At 34.8% G+C, this 23,097-nt stretch overlaps 2 protein-coding genes across 2 annotated transcripts; both read right to left on the reverse strand.

Moving 5' to 3' along the window:
• Window positions 1-565: 565 nt before the first annotated feature.
• On the reverse strand, window positions 566-5,567 carry LOC122603523 (COP9 signalosome complex subunit 3). Its single transcript, XM_043776248.1, has 11 exons — window positions 5,214-5,567; window positions 4,342-4,457; window positions 4,008-4,254; window positions 3,804-3,861; window positions 3,593-3,682; window positions 2,800-2,865; window positions 2,543-2,632; window positions 1,858-2,016; window positions 1,633-1,754; window positions 1,312-1,384; window positions 566-848 (listed from the first exon to the last, which is right to left on the reverse strand). Exons 1-11 carry the CDS (start codon window positions 5,408-5,410, stop codon window positions 780-782), a joined length of 1,287 nt encoding a protein of 428 aa, XP_043632183.1. The 5' UTR covers window positions 5,411-5,567; the 3' UTR covers window positions 566-779.
• Window positions 5,568-11,258: 5,691 nt separating this feature from the next.
• On the reverse strand, window positions 11,259-22,999 carry LOC122604764 (putative ankyrin repeat protein RF_0381). The gene is made up of 4 exons (XM_043777633.1): window positions 22,682-22,999; window positions 21,594-21,872; window positions 21,065-21,202; window positions 11,259-12,803 (listed from the first exon to the last, which is right to left on the reverse strand). The coding sequence occupies exons 1-4, from the start codon at window positions 22,997-22,999 to the stop codon at window positions 11,259-11,261; spliced, it is 2,280 nt and encodes a 759-aa protein (XP_043633568.1).
• Between the last annotated feature and the right edge of the window lie 98 nt (window positions 23,000-23,097).

Genomic DNA, 23,097 nt, shown 5'->3' on the forward strand with positions numbered 1-23,097 from the left:
TACAAATTATAATCATAGCCCTTTAATGTCCTATTGGCTTGAACCGTATTCAACGTAGAAAATCAAAACTAAAAACCATTGGTTTTCTCGATTTATTTTGTTTATATAGTATTTTTTTTGTTTTGTTTTCGTTTCAGTTTTTGACGACCCTTATGGCCTTATGCCTAGAATGGATATAGTTGTTATTGTTGTGCAATAGATATATAAAGCTTGAGTAGTCAATTGAACGGTTCAACAAACCAAACTGGTCAAAATTATCGATTTTTTAAAACAGCAATTCTCAAAAGATTATTTTGGATTTTTTTTCTTTTATAACGTAGTTTAGCACGGTGAAGAGGAGTATTTTCGGTGACCCTGATAGATTCTTTTGCGTGAAATGAATTGTAGGCAAATTAATGATTAATAAAACAACTATTAAAGTAAAACAAATAAGACAAGATCTTAACTCTTAAATCATGATTAAAATGATGCACAAATTTTCACGAAGCAATTTATATACGATGATTTTTACGATGCAAAACCCATTGTTTCATAACATCGAAATTTGGACATAACAAAAAACAAATTTAATTCATAAACGTATCCCACTAAAGTAATCTAACCAAGAGTCTTGGCTTAAAAGCCTAATATTAGCAAGATTTCACATGTACTAATTCATGTACTCAAACAGGATTTAGTAACCTCTGTTGCATACGTGCCTCAGGTTGACAAACAAAAAGAGAGATATGCCTAAACGATGGAAAGTTTTATATCTAATGAAATGCATTCTAGCTTGTTTTTCACAAGTTGAACTTCTGCGGAACACCATCGAAGTCATCGAAGTCAAATCGTTGTCGCTCTTTCCCAACCTAAAGATATATAAACCATTAGGCTACGGTTCAAAACACTTCATTCTAACAAAAACAAAAGCTACAATTATAGCACTATTCTTAAAGACACCAACGTGGATGAGTCAGTCGGGTTGGGTTGATCCTGAGAAACTTTTTGTCCAAGATTTGTGTTTTTTTAATATATAATTAACTGGTCAAATTTGGTTAAAATTATACTCCTGTTATTTGACAATCTAACCTTTCATATAAAAATACTTGGAAGGTTCTGTGCATTTAAAATAAACTTCTGGACTCTGGCAACTTTCCACCAATTTGACAGGTTCCCTATTAATCTATAAATTACTAAACCCAATTGACCTGTTAGATATCCAAGACCCAAATCCACCAATTCGAAATGGGCTGGCATTGTGTTGCCAATGTAGCCATTATGTTCACCACATGATGGAAAAAGGTCATTGTGATAGGGATCAAGAAGTTATACCTTGGACAGATAAAGGGGGTCACACGACATAGACTCGTCATTTGTTGTCAGCTTCTTTGACAGTTTCATGATTCTGTAACAGTCGAAATAACAAAGATCCCAAGATTATTTACCAGCAAAATGCAAGAAAGATCATAAAGGAGGCCAAAAAACAAAAAAAAAAAAAAGGGAACCAGAAACTGATCAGTCCTTTCATAAAAAAATATCAAGAGAATTACGTCTCATTCAACCTATATCATTCAGTGCAGTAGTTTCAGAACATATTTGTTTGAATAAATAAATAGTGCATGATTATAAGTCTTTGCGGCGTAAATATCATACCTTTGGATTGAAGAATCGATATGCTCGATCATCTCACATGTTTTATATTCTTCAGGATCCTCAAGAAATCTAACCATTCCATCCTTCTGGTTAATAGTTGCAAAGATCTCACCATCCTCAATCTTTCGAAAAAAATGTAAATGCAAAAATGTAAGAAAAACCCAGAACTTTACACAAAAAAAATTGCTTTAAATTTACCAAAAGAGTTTTTCATAGACTAGTTACCATTTGAAGTACATGCATTTCAGCCTCCTTAGGGGTTTTAATTTGCGCAGTATTGGCTATGTCTTCAAGGGATAAAGTCAAATATGTTTGGGTCAACCTTTGAATGTTCCGCTTGTACATAGATGACACAACCTGCTTTACCAATCCAAGATTGTTTCCCTGTGACGGAAATATTGTAAAAAAAAATAAATTAGATCTGTTCTATGTTTCCCAGCTTAAACTACAAAAGTAGTACAACCAAACTATAATTTGAAGTACAGGAGAGCGGCAAAAGTAGTCTAAAACAACAAACTAAGCTGACCCGAGACTAAACTTAAAACGAACCGGTACCAGCTATATCTGGTTTGTTTCTCGGCTCTTGAGATTTTAAAATCTTGTTCTCATTTAAATACGTTTCAATTTCAATTCATGGCTTGGTCCAGTCTGATCTGCAACCAAACTGGTTTGTCTATAATGTTCGCTTTTCACGCTTCAAAGTTCAAACAGTGTTGCTCTATATGTAAAAATTAAAAACTTCAACCGTTCAATGACAAGTTCAAATTTGGTATTTGTCTGGTCCTGACCGACCTAATTCTAAACCGTAACTGAGCTTGCTTCCACCAATCCGATTCCCCCATTTTATATTAAATTTAGCAGTTTAGGCCAATGCAGCACATCGTAATTTGTAGTATACTAAGGAACTCACATTCTCAAACTTCTCGTGGTTTGCTTGGACAAATGCCTCGAGTTCTGAAACATCTCCTATGGTATAAATATTCGCCACCTCGATGTACGTCTACTTGGAACAAAAAAAATAATGTCTAGAGATTAGAAGTGCATTTTGATGATAAGGCAGCTCTCGATGTTATTAAATATCAGAAAGCAGCTGCTTTAGTCAACATATTCATATGATAGAAAAAAAAATATTGACAAAACTTCTTTTATAGAGATATTAGAAGTTACCACACAATAGCCCTTTAAACTCCTTTGAGCAACTGATGATGTATACTTTGGAAGACTGGGAGAAAACTGCATTAAGTGACAAACTCCACTTGGTCACAAAAGAGTTTTAGGTTGGTAATAAACACCCCATCCAAGTGGATAGCAACGAATTCTAACTTGTCAGTGAAACTTTGAATTATAACAAAATGTCAAAACATGAATACAGCTAGGTCACTTAATACAACAATCACTGTATATTCGTTCAGTTTAAAACTTTCAAGTTTCAACCCACGCAACATTAATCAATTTGATTTCTAAATAAACTTAGATCTTTACAATTTACATAACACATATAGCATGAAATTCCTTGATTGCAGGTTGGATAACTGGCCAAAAGGGTAATCCTGTATGAGCAGAAATAAGTCAAACCGGATTGATAAATACTACTAATTTCTAGAGCTTTTATTCTATTAATAATCTGTGTGCCAATGAGATTAACATTACTTAGTCTTTCAATAATTATATCACTTGAAATCAAACTATTCGGGGGTTTTACAAATTAAAGAACCGCTTTTAGACAATTTTGCAACTTCCCCCTTTCACCTAAACATCTTGAATTTAGCAGTTTGACTGGTTAGAGATCAAATCAAACACAACCAGAATTCAGCTATTCGCACGTATACAAGTCAAAAACGTCACCTCTACAGTCTCACTCTCAATATGATACCCCCAGAAGAATATACATGTTAGAAAGACCAACTAACAAGCACAGCTATATCATTCATGACAGACACATGTCGCACATAACACACACCTGGCGAAGGTGAATGAGTGAAACCAGTATGTATTTCTTGTATGCTTCAACAGCTATGGCATTCATGACATTCATAGGCGCAGTTGCCACCTGAAGGAAAGATAAGCAGAAAAAACAAACAAGTCAGACAAGTACTTAATTATGCATAGAGAGTAATATGTAGAATAGATAAAGTTAATAAAAGACGCAAGCCAATAACAAAATGACATACATTGTGGAAGAGCTCCAATGCTTTAGCGAACCGTTTCTGTCCAATGCAAATCATACCCCTAGCATATAACCAAATTCAACAATGTTCATTAATATTCATCAATTCACATCATATCAGTTAACACTTAATACATGAAGATCTAGACAGTATGCTCTTAAAGTTTCCGAAATAGTAACTACATACAAAGTAATTAAAACAACTTACCCATAGTAGCAGTATAGGAAAAAGTCCCTAGGTCGATCAACTTCACAGATATCATCCTCAATTAAGCTATAACCAGTTTTATAACACTTGGCCAACAGGCAAACTTGGAGAAAGTCTGGATGTAGAGGAGTTAAATGTTCAGAGGACGGTTGAATCTTACGAATAGCAGTCAGCAGAGGAGCCACAGCTCTCATGGGAGCACCAAAACGCATCACTTGTTCATGTAGTCTTTTACAAACATGTATAACTGTACAATAGTGGTAAACAAGTTACTACGATGTATAAGAGAATGTCAACTACAATGCATCAATAGGGCTAATATGTAGAAATGTACATTTTTCAGGCACCAAACGTATCTGCTCAACACTGCACACATCAATAAATCTGACAACTGAGAGAACTAGTTCATTTGCTTGTGTTTCGGGAACTGGACCTGATATACATGCCTCCCTGTCATATAACAGACATGAATCAATAAAAAATTTCCCATGAAAAAAATTTGTTAGAATGTACCACCGAAATACTGTTCAATTTAATCTACTATACTGATTTCAATAGCTTGAAGTTCAAAAACAACTTCCAACAGTTTCACAAATTGTTCAATGTCATGTTATGAGACATGCTCATACTGGACACAGAACAACGTCATACTATTCACGGTTCAAACATTAGTTATACTCCCTCAAAAAAAAACCCCAAAAAATCAACACTTTATACTGGCAAAACTTCATCAAAACTCAAAACCGCAATTATCCAAAGTCATTCGAGACTTCACCGGATATAAAAAGTAATATAAAGACTTATAAAACGTATAAATCACTATCTCAGTGATTCAGTTCTATAACAACAATTAACACGATACCGAAAGTAACATAAACAAAAAAAAAAGTAAAAACTAAAAGCAGCCATCAAAAGATGCATACTTACAATACTTGCCTACTTGGTGTCAAAACCCTAATATCATAAAGTAATTCAATTATGCATCATAAAATCATGTATGTGTGTGTGAGCGCATATATATATATACTCAGCAGGTCAGCAAATATAACAAGTAATTCTAAAAAATAAAAGAAAAAAAAATCTAAAATCAGCACTGAGTAGATACCTACTAACAATACTTGGTAAAAACCCTAAATCTCGTGCAGCACGTTTAAATAACCAGCATAAATAGATGATATATGTATAGATGATGAAGATGGTACTAACAGGATGTAGAGATAACCGAGTGAATGAATAGAAGGATCGAGGCGCGTGAGACATGAAGCAAAAGTAGCAGCTTGAGAGCGAAGAATATCTTCAGATTGTTTCAAATGATTGTTTAATTGAATGATGTCATTCTGATTTCCTGATAACCCTTGGATTTCAGTTACTAGTGAATCCACTGTGTTTACATTCATGTTCATCGCCTTTTCTTTTTTTTTCGTTTCAACTTTTCTCTCAACTTAGTATAATGGTGGTTTTGGTTTGGTTTGGTTTGGTTTATATAATTGTGTTTCGATTATGGAGGATGATCGGAATTGTGCAACCGAGGGTTTTTCTTTTGAGAATGGAGGAGGGTTAGATTTGGGTATGGGTATGGCCGTATGGGTTTATACCCGAATTTGGTAGCCCAATGGGCTCGTTTTGATATATCCGCTCATAAAAAAGAAACCTTCTTATTCACGCTTTAATCATGAAACAAATGTTTATATTTTGTATAGGTAAATTCATATTCTATCAACTTCTAATGTATGTCCTTTTTCAAACTTTATACATGTGACCAAAATATTGTTGCTTTGACCCTTTCAATTAATACATGAAGAGGTATATATTTCTTTTGGATATTACCTTCTCAAATTGTTAGAAACAACTGGCTACCGAGTTTAACCCGAACAATTTAATTAAAATTTTAAATATAATATATATATATATATATATGTAATTTTTATTATTGATATTTTATTACTCGGTTTAGAGATATTAAAGTGACTAACATATTAATTTTATATATATGAATATCCATTGCATTAACAAAACATTAAAAGACATTTTTTTAAATTATATAAAGAATATATTTTTATGTTTCCAACTAGGGATGTGCATAGGGGTGTTCAAACAGTCAGGTTTCGGTTTAATAAGGTTAGTCGGTTTGGTTTAATCGGGTCTTAAATAAAAATTTAACCAACCAATACCCAATCCAAAAATGTAAACATCCGATCCAAACCACCCAAAAAACATTCGGTTTAAATGGATTGGGGGCCAATAAATCCAAAAATGTAAAATGATTCAAAAATTAAACTAAACATATATAACAACTTATCATGGATAGCAAATTATAACTAAATTTGTAACATATCTTAAGTAAATTAATTACATAAATATAGTGATGGTGTTGTCTTCATGATATCATACTACAATTATTCTAAAATACTTGCATTTTGACTACGCGATATATATAACCAAGTTCATCAATATTAACTTATCGGGTTTCGGTTTGGGCCCCAAGTTTTATTTTTTTACCCAAAACCAATCCAATACCCGATACTTTTATTCGGTTATAACCAATTAACTAACCAAATCCAAATAACCCAAACCCAGTTAACCCAAATCCAATTGGATTGGGCGGTTTTCCGGGTGAAACCAAATAATGAACACCCCTAGATGTGCATGTGACCCGACCCGCGAAAAACCGGCCCGACCCGCGACCCCGCGAATGTATGAAAATTGGAACCGTGACCCGGCCCGTGAAGGTACGGGTCGGTTCGGGTCGGGTTCGGGCGGGTCGCGGGCGGTTCACGGGTTTCCTTCACTTTTTTTCGATTTTTGCCTTCACCCGGCCCGGCCCGACCCGCGTGACCCGTGACCCGCGAATGCAACAAAAGCGTGACCCGTGACCCGGCCCGTTGGGGCTTCGGGCGGGTCGGTTCGGGCCGGTTCCGGGTCGGACGCGGGTCGGACGGTTTATTTGCTCATCCCTATTTCCAAGCAAAAATTAAAAATAAGCACTTCTCGTTAAAAAGTATTATTAATTAATTATGACATCATAAGTAAAATAGAAGATTTTTTAAAAAATAATATGTTTTTATGTTTCCAACCAAAAAAGCAAAAATTAAAAATAAGCACTTATCGTTAAAAAGTATTATCTACCAATATATATATAACAATGTCCTAAATTCATTTATGGATAAACAAGGACCGTTTGATGAGTTCAAACTTTTAGTTACAACCCTTAGATCAAAATAATTATATCATTACCAAATTTATTATTGATAAACACAACATTGGTCATTCTACTTTATATAATTATATCTTCTAAACCTTTTTTTAAAAAAGTTAATGTTATTAAATCGAATATATATTCCATCCGTTCAAATTGCTTTTGGAAAGTAAGATCTTGGTTTTATTAGCGTGAATTATGATTTAATTTGTACGTAACTTTATCTTCTAGGAAGAAGTTTTATTTTAATTTGGTTTTTACTTAAGAAAAACTAATTTTCATATTAGTGTAGATGATAATAAATGTATATAAAGTTGAAATAACAAATAAACTTAACAAATTTTTGATAAGAACACTTAAATGTATTCCAATAATGAATTTGTAGCCCCTAGATCTACAAGACGATGCTACTATTTATTTATTTATATAATTAAAATCCAAATATTATATTACCCAGAAATAAAAGAGCATATATTATATTATCTACAATGTATAATATATAGATGACATCATAAGTTAATTTATGAAGAAACAAGCTTATAACTTTAAACCTTAAGTTACAACGTTAGATCAGAATAATGATAACATTACCGAATTTGTTATTAAGTAAATATAACATTAGTCTTCTTACTTTATATAATTAAATTAAATTTCATATATATAAATAGTATCATGGACTTTATTATTAGTCAAATACGACATTAACTTTCTACTTTATATATTTAAACAAAATATGAGATGTATAGTTATAATGGATATATGTAAATTTGAAAAAGTTTTATATTTGAGTCTTTAAAATAAAGAGCCCATCGAGGTTAAATTGTTAGCAAAAAGATATCTTCGATGTTAAATGGGAATAAGTCTTTAACGAATTTAACTGCAACTCGTCGAACTTAATTAATGGATAATATACATCGTAGTTTAATAATGAGACTTCCATTAAAGTTGCTCAAAGGGGTAGGCCACTATGCTTAAAAACAATAAGAGTTATCGAGGTTAAAAGATATTATTATTATTAGTAGTAGTATTTTCATTCTATTTTAAACCTCATATCATTAAAGTAGCTAGAAATTATTTTTTATTTTAAACCTTGCATTTCATTGAAAAGAGTTATTTATTATTTTTATAAAATAAATTTTCTACTAATAAATATTTAGTTACTGTTTTCTTTAAAGTATAATAAGTTGAGGATAAGTAACAAATTAAGATCGTAAATAAATGAGATAAAATATGAATACTACACGTAAGTTTTTACACAAATCAATTTTTAAAATGAGTCAACACACGATACACAATTCAACAACTATGGATTAAAATTGCAAAAGACTCATCGAAGTTATGCTATTTGGTCTATCGATTTTAAAATGGAAAAAGTCAATCCAGCTTAAAATAGTCAAACGAATTAGACCTTAACTTGTAAAATCAATGCCCGTTTAAGAATATTAATTTCACGTAATCAGATATCAGATATAAGGGTAAAGTTTGAAAGTTAAAAAGAATGCATGGTCGACATTAATAATTTTCAGTGTATTTTAATATTCAGGTAGGAATTATTAAAACTATTGACTTGGTGAAATTTGAAATTTACTTGTCTAAATTACAATTAACTTATTAGAAGTTAGAAGAGTTTTAGCGAGATATAGTTCAAAGTTTTTGTCAAAATATTAAATATAATTGTGAAGTTTGATATTATTTTGCATGAGTTGGAGAAAAAACTATAAAATAGCATAACTTATTCAAATTAGTAGTTAAAAAGTATTTTCATTATGATAGTAAAAAAAATATACAGTTGACTTTTTGAGATTGAAATATTTCTTTTAAAAAAATTTTAAGTAGAAGTTTAGATCGAGATGAAGAAGTATTTGTTATTTTAATTGAGAAATAAATATTGCATTTGCTACTTTTTGAAAAAATAATATTTATAAGCTCGCTTGGAAAGTAAACAAATAAATATTATATGTGGGAGTGATGCTTAGATATAATTATGATGCTTTGATATTTTATATGAAATTATTTTTTGTTTTGTCAAACTTTTTTATAATAGTTTTATATTTTATATCTATTGCTTCAATAGAATGTGTATGCATTCATATAAGCATTAAACCATGTAAGAAAATTGTAAAAAGTGACTTAACTTGGTTAGAAGATCACTTAAGGATAAGTCAAATACATGGCCAATTTTTAATCAAATTCGTTAAATATTTCTTATTATCTTTGAATTTAAAACTATCTCCTAATACAACAATTTAAATTTTACTAAATTATTTATGAAATATAAAATCATGAAACTTTATGTTCTTCTTTTTTTAACCAATTCCATTTAGATGGGTTGGTTAGGGGTATCTTCTAAATCCACTATGTGGGTCCTGGAGGTGAGTTTTTACCAAGATCTCGGGTTTGAGTCTTGGGTTTCTCATCTCAAGGTATATTCCATGAGGAGGGGGTTGAAGGTCCAGCGATTTGTTAGTTAAAATTGCCTCCAGCACGTCTGAATCGAAACTAACTTAAAAAAAAGATATTTTTTTTTCTACATAGAGACTGTTGTAATTATAGTTTATATCTTAATTTTGATTATACAAGCGTTAGTCTCCAATAAATTTTGTTTATTTGTCAATTAACCTATTTTAGCATGATATTATTAATTAACTTGATATATTTTTGCATCATAATGCTAATTAACTTATTTTCAACATCTTTTATCTATGTATCAATTTACATTATCACGAAACAATAATATATCATAAACTATATATGTCACCCGCGTATTACGCGGGACAATAATCTAGTTAATTAATTATGACATCATTAGTAAAATAGAAGATTTTTTTAAAAATATGTAGACATGCCACATCATACAATTTCCTATAAATAGTTCAAGAAGACAGTTCTTCTTTATTATAGATAAAGATTGCCAATAAGGATAGTTTGTATAAGTATCTCCATTTTTTGATATATACATATGTTTTTTTTAAAAGGTGTATATCAATTGCTCGCAACGACTATCTTGCTTATGTTGTCTTAACCGGGTCCGCGCTAGAAAACTCTCTCACCCTCAATACATAGTAGGGGGAGAAACCCCCAACTAAAGCGCCCGAAGGCACAACATTTAATTGGGGTAAAACCATGCCCCTCTGCAGGACTCAAACCTGCTTCACTGGAGGACTTTTTGTGAAATTACTTTTAAATGTCTTGTACAATAAGGAATTTCACAAAAAATTAGTGCTCCACCATTGAGCTATAATGATACCAGTTTTAAAACCGACTATACAAAAACAATAATACATGATACTATGATACATATATCATATATCCAATGGTATGCATATCATCTCTTATAAGAACGTAACGTTATTTAAAACAAACCCAGGTAGGTGTCACTTGAACTTATATATCCGTGGATGCTATTTTCTCACCGAAGGTATTTATGTTCACATGATGACTAGTTGACTACAAATATCGATTACGTCCTTCCGCTTGTAACATTTATTCTTAGAAGCTGTATTATATTCCTTTTTGAGTTTGTAGTTGCGCCTTATCTAAAAGAATGCAATTAATTTTGGGAAATGCTAAACCCTAACGTGCATAAAAAAAACTTGTATTTTCCATATTAAAAGTCCGCCCCCTGATTTTTATGGTAAATATACAAACAATTTATCCATCTTAAACACAACTCTAAGGGATGTATTTAGCAAACCCCAATATTTTTAACCAAAAAGAACTTTGGGATAAAAAAGATACAATTTTTCTGGTGTTAAAATAGATTTTCTAAGAAAATGCTTTACATTACCTAAATTTAACTAACCACAAGCAACAACAATAATAAATCAACCATGAAGGCATGAACCACACATTAATTGTTGTCACAAAATTCAATTCCATCCATAAATAACAAATACCATTGTCTCTGATACTTCAAGATGAAGTATCTGTTCTAAGTTCTAACATACGTACTAAATTTTCCTGCACTTTAAACCCATATATTGATACACACACAGTCCACACAGATGCATACAAAATCTTCTAACACTTCATGCCCTTGATCACAAATTCTCCTATCAATTCATGCCCCTGCTCTTCAATTGTCCCCTTAAGGCTTCCATGGTCACAAGCCTTATCCCCCTCACCCATAACTCTGCCATTTCAGGCCCACCCTCACACACAAAATGCACTTCTTTCTTCTTCTTTCCTGTCACCACCCGGAAAACCCCTGATGTATCGGTATCACCTTTGTTCCTCCTACGCTTTTGAAATTTCACACTTGGTCCCATCTCGGCCTCTAAGCAAACCACATTTCTCCTCCTTGAATTACCCCACCTCAAAACCCCTTCACTCCCTACCATTTTCAACACTTTCTTATGTGGCCTTCCTTTTCCTCCCCTAGTGTGTTTCAACACATTCCCACCACCTAATACCAGCACCCGAGCTAGCTCGTCTAGTATAACACACTCTGCGTGTTTTCTTGCAAGTGTCAATGCGGTTTCACCTTTAGAATTCTTGAAACTGCAAACAGACCCGAACGAGATTAGAAGATTGCACATTCCCACATTGCCTTCTCTTGCTGCCAACATAAGGGGTGTATATCCGTCCCCATCAGAAGTGTTTATGTCGTATCCTCTTGTGATCAATAGTTTTACAGCGTGTATATCTCCATAACGAGCTGCATAGTGTAACGGATAAAAACCTTTGGCACTTTTACCCTTTTCTAGTATATACTGTAGCAATACCTTTTCAAACAGTTCATAATTCTCGCTCAATTTAGATAAGGAAATCACGTTCTTTCCACTTTTATTCACAAGCTTCACATCAGCTCCGGCATACACAAGAAGTTTGAAGGCATGAACATTACCATTCATGGCAGTCACCATGATAGCAGAGAAACCGTTGTTGTCTTGTTCATTTAGGTTGATGTTTCCTCTGCCTAAAATAGCTTTTAAGGCTTGCAAATCACCAGAATGAGCTACAAACATTAGAGGCGAAAAGAAGGAAGTATTGCTAGATATGGGTATCATTCCGGATTTAATGACATGTAGCACGGTTTGTTGAAAAGTGTTTGACCATTTATTTGATTTGGCATATGACTGGGCAGACTGACCGACCATGTTGACCAAACCGAGGTCTACACCAGCTATGATCAAGATTTTGAGACACTCTTCTCGCTTAAACTTGGCACAGATCATCGTAGCGGTCTCATTGCTGGTTTTAGTTCTTGAATTGATGTCACAGCCAGAGTCTATTAGGTGTTGAAGAATAGATGGACACCCTAGCCGTGTAGCCATATGTATTGCCCGAAATTCAGTTTTTTGGGTGATTTTTATTGGAGATTCAATGTCGGATCCGTATTTTAAAAGCGTTTTGACAGCTTCTGTGTTGTTGCAAAGGATGGCATGATGCAAGAGTGTTCTACCGTTGTGGTAGACGTTAGGGGAGTGATGGCACAGTAACAATTGCAATATGGTACCACTTGACTCAAAGTACTCAACGGCACACCAGGTGATGGTATAAGGTTCAGCTAGTGCTGGACCCACTCGAAACTCGTCGCCCGATTCTGTATCCCATGACCATGCTCCTAGTTGGACCTTGATATCAGTTTTAGCACCAACCTTAGATTTACAAACAAACTGACTTCTGTTAGTGTCATGCCGAGATGAAAATCTTGACATATTTACTTATAAGTTATGATTTGTGAGTAAGTCAAAATGTTTAGTGTCTCATCTCTAGCAGCGTGACCGGTAATACAAGAAATAACTCAAAAGAAAACGGTTAAATGGGTCGAAGTTGCCCGAAGCGTAGTTTTTATTCTTAAAGCCTTCTAGGTTTATATTATTCGAAAAGGTACATGAAAAAGTGAATTTGTTCAACTAAATATGTTTCATGTGAAACCTGTTGGAATATGATCACGTAAAATGAACGTATGTCTGAAAAGTTATTAAGCCTACGGGTTCACACCTCAACGTGAATGTAACTATAAATTAATTAATATATTAAGTGTAATTTATTGATTAATTTGATCACGAAAAACTAACGGGGTTCGTTAAAAGAGTTAAAAGTTAACGGTACTTAATTAACGGATTTAACGGAGAAGAGTTGGAATTAGGAAACAATTAGGAAACCCCTCTAGAATATTCTATAGGGGGGCCGGTCAACTAGGGCCTCAAAACCCTCAAGACTTGGTCATTAAGTTTCCTAATCCTATAAATACAAACCTATGTTTATTTGTTTTATATACAATTAAATCCAAAGGGTTTTTCTCTCCTCTCTTCTCTCTCCCTCTCTCGGCCGAAACTCAACCCACAAAGGGTTTGATTTTCGGTTCACATAGCTAGGAAAAGGGTTTTCGGGTTAGCTAGGTTTTCGGGTTTAAACAAAGGGTTGTTCGTGATCAAGTACTAGCATACATACGTTCCACCGTTGAGTGTGCAATCGTAGAGAGGTTAAGTTAAACCTTGTTCTTGTCTTCAATCTCTCCATTATAAGGTACAAATTTTGTACTTTGGTTAATTATTTAAACTATATATATCTTGTATTCCGTTGCGTTGCTTTGTGATTTGTTATGATAATTAGTTATAAAACCCAACAGTGGTATCACGAGCCTACTATGTATGTTTTTTGATTACCAAAAGATCAAAACTTGAAGGGGGCTTAGGGTTCTTGATCTTCAATTTTCGAATATATATATATATAGTTAAATTGTTTTTGTAATTTAATTAGATTATTTAATTAGAAAAAGGTTTTATTTAATATATATATATATATATGGTTCGAAAATTTTTTCCAGAAAATAAAAAAAAAAAGTTTTTTTTAGGGTTCCTAATCTAAGTTTTGATTTAATTACATGTTTATGTGATAAATCGTATGTAATTATGTGTTGTACCTTTACTTTTAATTGTTAAAAAGAAGTAAAAATCATGAATTTTTCATGCAAATCATTCATGATTCTTACTTAGATATATTGATATGAAATCTTGATCATTAGGGTTAATTATGCTAGATAATTGTATAATTAATTGTGTGACAATGTGAATTTTTCGTATAAACTTTCTGTTTTGCGACAGTTTACTAAAAAATTCATATCTTTTAATCCGTAATGAGTTAGAAGCTGTTCTTTGAACTGTAGATTCTCAACACATAGGGCTAAAACTTCGTAGTTCTGGTCGAAATCTGAATCGGACCAGAAACAGGTCTAAACAGGTCGTGAAGCTACTGGAAATTCCAGAAAGCTAACTATGTGATTATATGATAATTGTTTGTGATGTACTTGTTTAAGGCTTACGCAATCAAGGCAACTTGATGTATGTGGTCCTCTTCTTTGAAGGGGGAGCCGGATTAGACATAAATAAACCATAGTGACATGTTTAGGTGGCCTACCATAACTCATTGCATGCTTAAATAGTTATAGTTTATAATTTTGCATATTTATTGAGATATAAATTGTGATGTAAAATTGTTTTGAGAAAAGATAAACTTGACTAAGCAATATCGAAATAAGAGATTTTCTAATAAAATTGGAGTCCTACAACCTTGAGATACACCGGCTCACCCATTTGAACAAACTCTAAGAGAGATATAAGCCGGAGTGCGCTAGCCTTCTAAAAGGGCGGGTTTTTAAATCGCGTTTATCGCATACCTTTGCCCTTGTGCTTCTTTGTGCGTTCAAATAGAGCTACCGAGCTCTCTCGTGTTGCTAAGACTATACAAATGATTTTATTACACATTATGTTTAGAAGATATGCATGAATCTCCTAAACATAACTTTTTGATATGTGAAACGAATCCTCACTACCTTTGCCCTAACTCAGAGAGAGAAGGCCGCTCAAGCAGAATCCGAATACGACTTTTGTAAACAAGAGCTAAGCTTCACATTCAACAACAGCAAGAAGACGACTCTCAGTATGCAGTGTTGGTTCGCTTTTTACTTTATCCTCCACGAAATCTTCTGATCTCCTGTTCTCAATGATGTTAAGCAGCTCCTGATCGCAGCAATCATGCCTTCGAAGGTACGTTTTTTTCATTCGGGGTCTTACCTTGGGGATATCAAATTGTATGACCCAATAAACTTAAGTCATTGCCATCCAATTTGTCAAGGACACATGGGGTCGTTGTTTTACTCACTGGTACACAGTGGTGAAATGACGATTGCATGGCAAAACCCATTCACTGGTACACAGTGGTGGTCAATTTTGCACGTTCTTAGTTGGACGACTTAAAGCGAGTTAAGCGGTGAGACCTTGACCCATGGCAAAAGATGGGACAAAACATGACTACAAAAGATCGCTTGATGAATTGAGCGTCTTACGTAGGTCCCATACTATCTAGGAATTGCACTTGTAATGCAATTACTGATCGTCACTTACCTTTTGATTGCAATCATTTCTAGCTGGATAATTGAACACCAGTTGGACCTCATGTACTAAAATTGAAAATGTATTTTAAGGAATTGGAAAAGCTGGATAATGCTTATGCTCCTCCATTTATGATTGGAATAATCCTCAAGTCGCTTTCTAAAGACTTTGAGAATTTTGTGAGCAATTATCGTTTACATGGGACGGGTAATACCGTTACTGAACTCCATGCTATGATAATTGAGTATGAAAAACAGCTTCCAAAGAAATTTCCAACACCCCAAGTTCTTGCAAGAAAAGGGGGGAAAGTCCAGAAAAGAAAACAATCAATCGCCAAGGGCAATGAAATGCCTTTAACGAAAAGGGGTACAACGGCTAAAGACCAGAGCTGTCATCATTGTAATGAAGTCGGGCACTGGAAGAGGAACTGTCCTAAGTATCTTGCCGAGTTGAACTCGAAGAAGAAGAATACTAGCGGCGCTAGTACTTCAGGTATCTTCACAATTGAATTATTTTCCTTAACTAAGCGTAAATCGTGGGTTTATGACACTGGCTGTGGAACTCACATCTGTAATGAATTACAGGGGCTTAGGAAAAGGAGGAAACTGAAGCCCGGAGCTTTGCAGTTAATAGTGGGCAATGGTCTACCAGCAGCTGTTGAAGCAATTGGAGAATTTCATTTAGTTCTTCCTTCCGGTTTAATTATTGTTCTAGACAATTGTCATTATGCACCTTCTATTACTAGAGGTGTTATTTCAGTTTCTTTGTTGAAAGACAACGGATTCATTAATGTTTTTAATGATACTGGTATTTCAGTTTCTAAAAATAATGTTCATTATTTTGATGCTATTACTTTTAATGGTATTTATGAAATTGATATGCGTGATTGTGTTTCAAATAATTCAATGTATAATGTTAGCAAAAGAGCCAAGACTGACTTGGACTCTACCTATCTTTGGCATTGTCGTCTTGCACACATTGGCAAAAACCGCATTGAAAGACTTCAACGTGAAGGGATCTTAAAATTGAATGATGAATAATTTGATAAATGCGAGTCATGTGTTTCCGGCAAGATGACACGAAAACCCTTTAAGCATACGCCAGAAAGGGCTAAAGATCTTCTTGGACTCATTCATACCGATGTTTGTGGCCCATTTAGACATGTGTCAAGAAAAGGAGCTAGCTACTTCATTACTTTTACGGATGATTTCAGTCGTTATGGTTATGTTTACTTGCTTAAACATAAACATGAAGTCTTTGAAACATTCAAAGAGTTTAAGAATGAAGTTGAAAATCAACTCGGTAAATCCATCAAGATTCTTTGTTCGGATCGAGGTGGTGAATACTTAAGCCAAGAGTTTAAGGATTATCTTAAAGCATGTGGCATTGTCCAACAACTTACTCCTCCATACACTCCTCAGCATAATGGAGTGTCTGAGAGGAGAAATCGAACCTTGCTAGAAATGGTAAGATCGATGATGACCCGTACAACTCTCCCATTTTCGTTTTGGGATTATGCTCTAGAGACTGTTGTACGCATTCTCAATATGGTTCTAACCAAGAAGGTTGACAAGACACCGTACGAATTATGGCATGGTGATGTCCCTAATTTGTCTTACTTAAGAGTCTGGGGATGTGAGGCACTTGTGAAGCGTGATACGCCTGACAAACTTGAACCCAGAACTACTAAGTGCATCTTTGTCGGATACCCTAAGGAAACGATGGGTTACGACTTCTATGATCCCGCCAAAAACACTGTTCGTGTTGCTCGTTATACTGAGTTCTTTGAAAAGAAGTTAGTTCAAGAGAACAGTGGGAGGATTGTAGAACTTGATGAGATTCAAGAGGATGATGTGTCACCTTCTGAAGATACTAGCAATCATCAACTTGGGGGGGGGGGGGGGGAAATGTTCAAAGTGATGAACCTCAAGTCGATGATAATGAAGCGATTCCACTTCGTAGGTCCGAAAGGACAAGACGTCCTACCGAAAGACTATGTCTGATGGTAGAAGAAGACGTTGTTGGAGATCTCGATGAGCCTCCGAATTTCGAAGCTGCATTATCAGATCCAGAATCTGACAAATGGCTTGAAGCTACGAAGGTGGAAATGAAATCCATGAAAGACAATCAAGTCTGGAGCTTGGTTGATCTTCTACAAAATGCTCAAACTGTTGGGTGTAAGTGGATCTTCAAAAAGAAGACGGACATGGATGGAAATGTACACACCTATAAAGCTCGTCTCGTGGCGAAAGGTTATACTCAACGTTTCGGTGTTGATTATGATGAAACCTTTTCTCCAGTTGCAGACATTAGAGCTATTAGGATTCTCTTAGCCATAGCTGCATACTATGACTTTGAGATATGGCAAATGGATGTTAAGACTGCCTTCTTAAATGGTTACTTGGATGAAGAAGTCTATATGGATCAACCGAAAGGTTTTATTGATCCGAAACATCCCAACAAAGTATGCAAGCTTTAAAGATCCATTTATGGACTAAAGCAAGCATCAAGAAGTTGGAATAAACGGTTTGATGAAGAAATCAAAAAGTTTGGTTTCGTTCAAAATCCCGATGAGCCATGTGTATATCGCAAAGCTAGTGGGAGTAATGTTACTTTCCTTGTCTTGTATGTCGATGACATATTAATCATAGGAAAACACGTTTCAATGTTGCAAGATGTTAAATCCCATCTTGGAAAGTGTTTTGCCATGAAAGATTTAGGAGAAGCGGCATTCATTCTTGGAATCAAAATCTATCGAGATAGATCAAGGTGATTAATTGGACTAAGTCAGAGTGCTTATATTGATGAGATCTTGAAGCGATTCAAGATGGAGAACTCTAAGCGTGGGTCCATACCTATGCAAGAAAAACTTAGTTTATCTGTCAAACAAGGTGCTTCTACGCCTAGTGAGGTAGAGCGTATGAGTAGAATTCCTTATGCTTCGGCTGTAGGATCTATTATGTATGCGGTTAGATGCACTAGACCCGATGTGGCGTTCGCGCAAAACATCGTAAGCCGATATCAACAGAATCCCGGTAAAAGCCATTGGATTGCTGTTAAAAATATTCTGAAGTACCTACGAGCTACTAAAGATATATTCTTGGTGTATAGAGGAAATCCAGACTTAGAGCTCAAAGTGACCAGATACTGTGATGCTGGATTTCAAACTGATAAAGATGACACGAAGTCTCAATCAGGATTCGTCTTCGTTTTAAACGGAGGAGCTGTGGACTGGAAAAGCAAGAAGCAAACCACAGTCGCCATGTCTGCAACAGAGTCTGAGTACATTGCCGCCTCAGAAGCCGCAATGGAAGCAGTCTGGATAAGGAAGTTCATTAGCGGGCTCGACGTGATCCCCTCAAATGAATTACCCACTGATTTGTACTGTGATAATACCGGTGCATTAATCATTGCCAACGAACCCGGAGTTCAGAAAGGTGCCAGACATTATGCTAGACGATATCACTATGTTCGAGAGCAGATCGAACTAGGAGAGATCAATTTACTCAAAGTTCACACAGATTTTAACTTAGCTGATCCTTTCACGAAAGCTTTGTCTAGGCCCAAGCTTGAAAGGCATGCTAATGGCATAGGACTTAAATTAGCTAGTTATTTTATGTAAATCTATTGTTTCAGTGTTTGGATAAGGGATGTTAAACAATTTATATTTTCTATAATGAAATAAAGTACTTGATATGTTTGATTTCATTCAATATTAAATTGTGTCATATATTTGCATGTTTAATCCTTGAATATTTCATTTAATATCTTATATATTATTGAATATTCTAAATTGTCCATTGTCAATTAATTATATGGGAATATAATTAAACGAAGATAAATGTGAGTGATTCGTTATATTCTTGGAATATGTAATGGATGGATCCCACCAAACTCACATGATATCCATAGCGGATGCATATCGGACTACCCCACTAACGAATTATCACTTTATGGATCATCGTCATTAAGTGAAATTCGCAAATGGTTACTTTTATTGATCCTTTGACTTGAGATACAAGTAGGTCAGCATATATGAATCGCACTTACTTGATATAGTTCTAACTCACTTGAATAAGGGGGTACATAAAGGGCTATTTTCAGAAAGCGTCGTGAAATATGATGACTGACACGTGTAGTCAATATAGGATTTGTTCCTTCAATTTGAAAATTGAAGGTATGATACCGTTTGGTGCCCTCATTAGGACTAATTAAAGATGTTTTCATGGTCGTGCCCAAATAAATCCAGATTGTTCTCGATTATATTTGGTAATCATTAATTAGTTATAGAATGAGAAACATAATCGTTAAATTATGAAATGATCTCGATCCATATTCATATTTAACAAAGGTATCTGAACAAAGGGATAATAAATGCCTTGACCATTTAAACAGTACTTAAATGTTTTCGGGACCATTGGGGTGTTGCTAGACGCTTACCAATGTTATTACCTTCATTCGTTACGAGCTCAAGTGGGAGCTGTTGGAATATGATCACGTAAAATAAACGTATGTCCGAAAAGTATTTAAGCCTACGGGGTCACACCTCAACGTGAATGTAACTATAAATTAATTAATATATTAAGTGTAATTTATTGATTAATTTGATCACGAAAAACTAACGGGGGTTTGTTAAAAGAGTTAAAAGTTAACGGTACTTAATTAACGGACTTAACGGAGAAGAGTTGGAATTAGGAAACAATTAGGAAACCCCTCTAGAATATTCTATAGGGGGGCCGGTCGACTAGGGCCTCAAAACCCTTAAGACTTGGTCATTAAGTTTCCTAATCCTATAAATACAAACCTATGTTTATTTGTTTTATATACAATTAAATCCAAAGGGTTTTTCTCTCCTCTCTTCTCTCTCCCTTTCTAGGCCGAAACTCAACCCACAAAGGGTTTGATTTTCGGTTCACATAGCTAGGAAAAGGGTTTTCGGGTTAGCTAGGTTTTCGGGTTTAAACAAAGGGTTGTTCGTGATCAAGTACTAGCATACATACGTTCCACCGTTGAGTGTGCAATCGTAGAGAGGTTAAGTTAAACCTTGTTCTTGTCTTCAATCTCTCCATTATAAGGTACAAATTTTGTACTTTGGTTAATTATTTAAACTATATAGATCTTGTATTCCGTTGCGTGCTTTGTGATTTGTTGTGATAATTAGTTATAAAACCCAACAAAACCAAGTTCCCAACCTGATCCTTTTCAACCCATACCAGACATTTATCCACATCAAACTGTAACCCACCCACTTTGCTACCACTAGTCTCATGCACAGGTAAACTAAGGACTTAAAAATAGGAGTTGTGTATCCCCTCATCCCTTAGTGTCTATAAGCCTACTTATGATAGTTAGACATGACACTGCTATTTGAGGATAAATTTCAAAGCATTTTAAATATGTATTCACAAGTAACTTTTTTACCTTTTTTTGTTTCAGATTGAGTGATTGACCCAAATATCAATTGATGGCTACATCAAGGATGGTATCATAAGCAGTAATTATGAATTAGATTACAAGGCTACCTGCAACAGCAGACGAACAATTGAGACCTGTCTGCTAACAACAGCAGCCACAAGGGCTGGGCAGTGAATGTTTGTGTGGAGCGAAGGCTTAGATGACTGGATGAGCACTCTAGCAGACGCATTTACATCTACTCCACACTGTCATGCAAATCATAACCAAGTTAATAACAGGACATTTGTAGTGGTTTAAACTAAATGAAGCTCGATATTCTATGTATAGGCATTTCTAGTGATTTTGCTAGGCATATGCATTCAACATATGATATCAAAACTAAATGGGTTTAATGTTCATCAAAAGGAGTAGCTAATATGGAAATGGGGTCAATTAGAGTGAAAGTCACCAAAACACTACTTTTTAATGAATACAAACCTCATTCACCGTTTTATTCAAAAATTTAGATTATTGTTGTAATAATAGTGTTTTTCTAACCACCAATACGCCAGTACAAACCATCCCGGTCAATACTAAAATTGACCCGTTTTAACTGGAACCCGTTCAGCCTGTTACCCAGGCCATCACAAGATTTACCTTCAAGAGTGTATCCACGACGTCTGTAAATCCTCTGCAGCATGCAGTGACTAGAGCATGCACAGCAACATGGGGTCTAATTTGATCAGAATCCATAAGCAACTTGATAAGTTTCCCACCTCGTCCATGACAACTGGCCTCTAGGAGAGCTTCCTCACAAGCGGGCTGAGAGGCTCCAGCTTTGAGTAACATTTCAAAGATCTCAAAATGATCCTCCCTTACTGCCGCTGTCAATGAAAATCCTCTAAAAAGCTTCTGATTTGCATCAGCTCCATGGCTCTTTTACATGAAGGAAAACAATGACCCAACTCAGTTTGCATAAGAGCTGAGACAAAAAAAAAAAAAAACTATTTTCCAATTCTTGTCAATGCTTATGTTATATAATTATGAATTCAGGTTATTAGTTGATGCATACGTGAATTGAACAATGTATCAAAAACATTTAAATTACCAGAAAAATACTAAAAGTGCAAGTGGGAAATTGTCAACGAGTTCATGGAATTGTCAACGAGTTCGTGGATAGAAGATTATAGGAGTCACCACTAGTGAGAAATTTCATTTTTTAGGAATGGGTTGGGTTGTGTTTTATGGTTATACCTCAAACACTTTCAAAGCTGTCGAAAGTCTATTTGTAATGTTTACACCCTGAGATGAGAGGGAAGGTCGATTTTACCCGAATCCTGGACCTGATCTTTAATCCTACACCGGTTAATGATGCGATGGGATAAGTTTTTCTTTAGTCATTACAATCTTACATAACTATTCCAATCATATCGTATTTGCGATTATATTATACACATTAATTATTTACAAACCTTTAGAAGGAAAACATAAACAAAAACTAAAAAGTGTTTTATGGACAGCCCAAACTTGACCCATTTCGGTTGGACTTGAAGTCAACCCCTTTACCAAACCACCCATGTTGCCAGCTCTATTCATCAAAAATGGAATGTATTAGGTATTATCCCCTGTCTTACAACAGACAGCAGACATAGATAGTCTTACCCCAACTGTATATATCAGTGGCTGTTCAGGAAAAACTTTCATTATTTTTCTCAAAAACTCAAAATAAAATATATAAATCATACCAGTAACTTCCTAACGAGAGTCATGTTTCCATTATGAACAGCAACAAACAAAGCAGTGACATCACTTTTCAACTCCCGGTATTCAAACCGAACCACATTTGGTGATTCATCATCACTGCAGATCACTTCTGCCATACGCATCCTCACCGAAACAACGCCAACAAAGTTAACATCCACAAACGGATCGTTGATGCAGTCTAACATCGTTTCAAGATCGTTACACGAACAAGCTTCGAGTAAACGCTGAGAAACATCTGTTTCATAATCTAATACTGCAGGAAACACCTGTTTTTTGCCTGAATTTCCGAATACCGTCATTTTCGGTAACTGCTGATCAGTCCTCAGATCTCACACACTACAGAGTGACAGTGTGTGTGGCAGTTTTTTTTAAATGTATAAGAATGGAAAAATTAAAT

Source organism: Erigeron canadensis, chromosome 6 (assembly GCF_010389155.1).
Source record: "Erigeron canadensis isolate Cc75 chromosome 6, C_canadensis_v1, whole genome shotgun sequence".
Classification (NCBI taxonomy): domain Eukaryota; kingdom Viridiplantae; phylum Streptophyta; class Magnoliopsida; order Asterales; family Asteraceae; genus Erigeron; species Erigeron canadensis.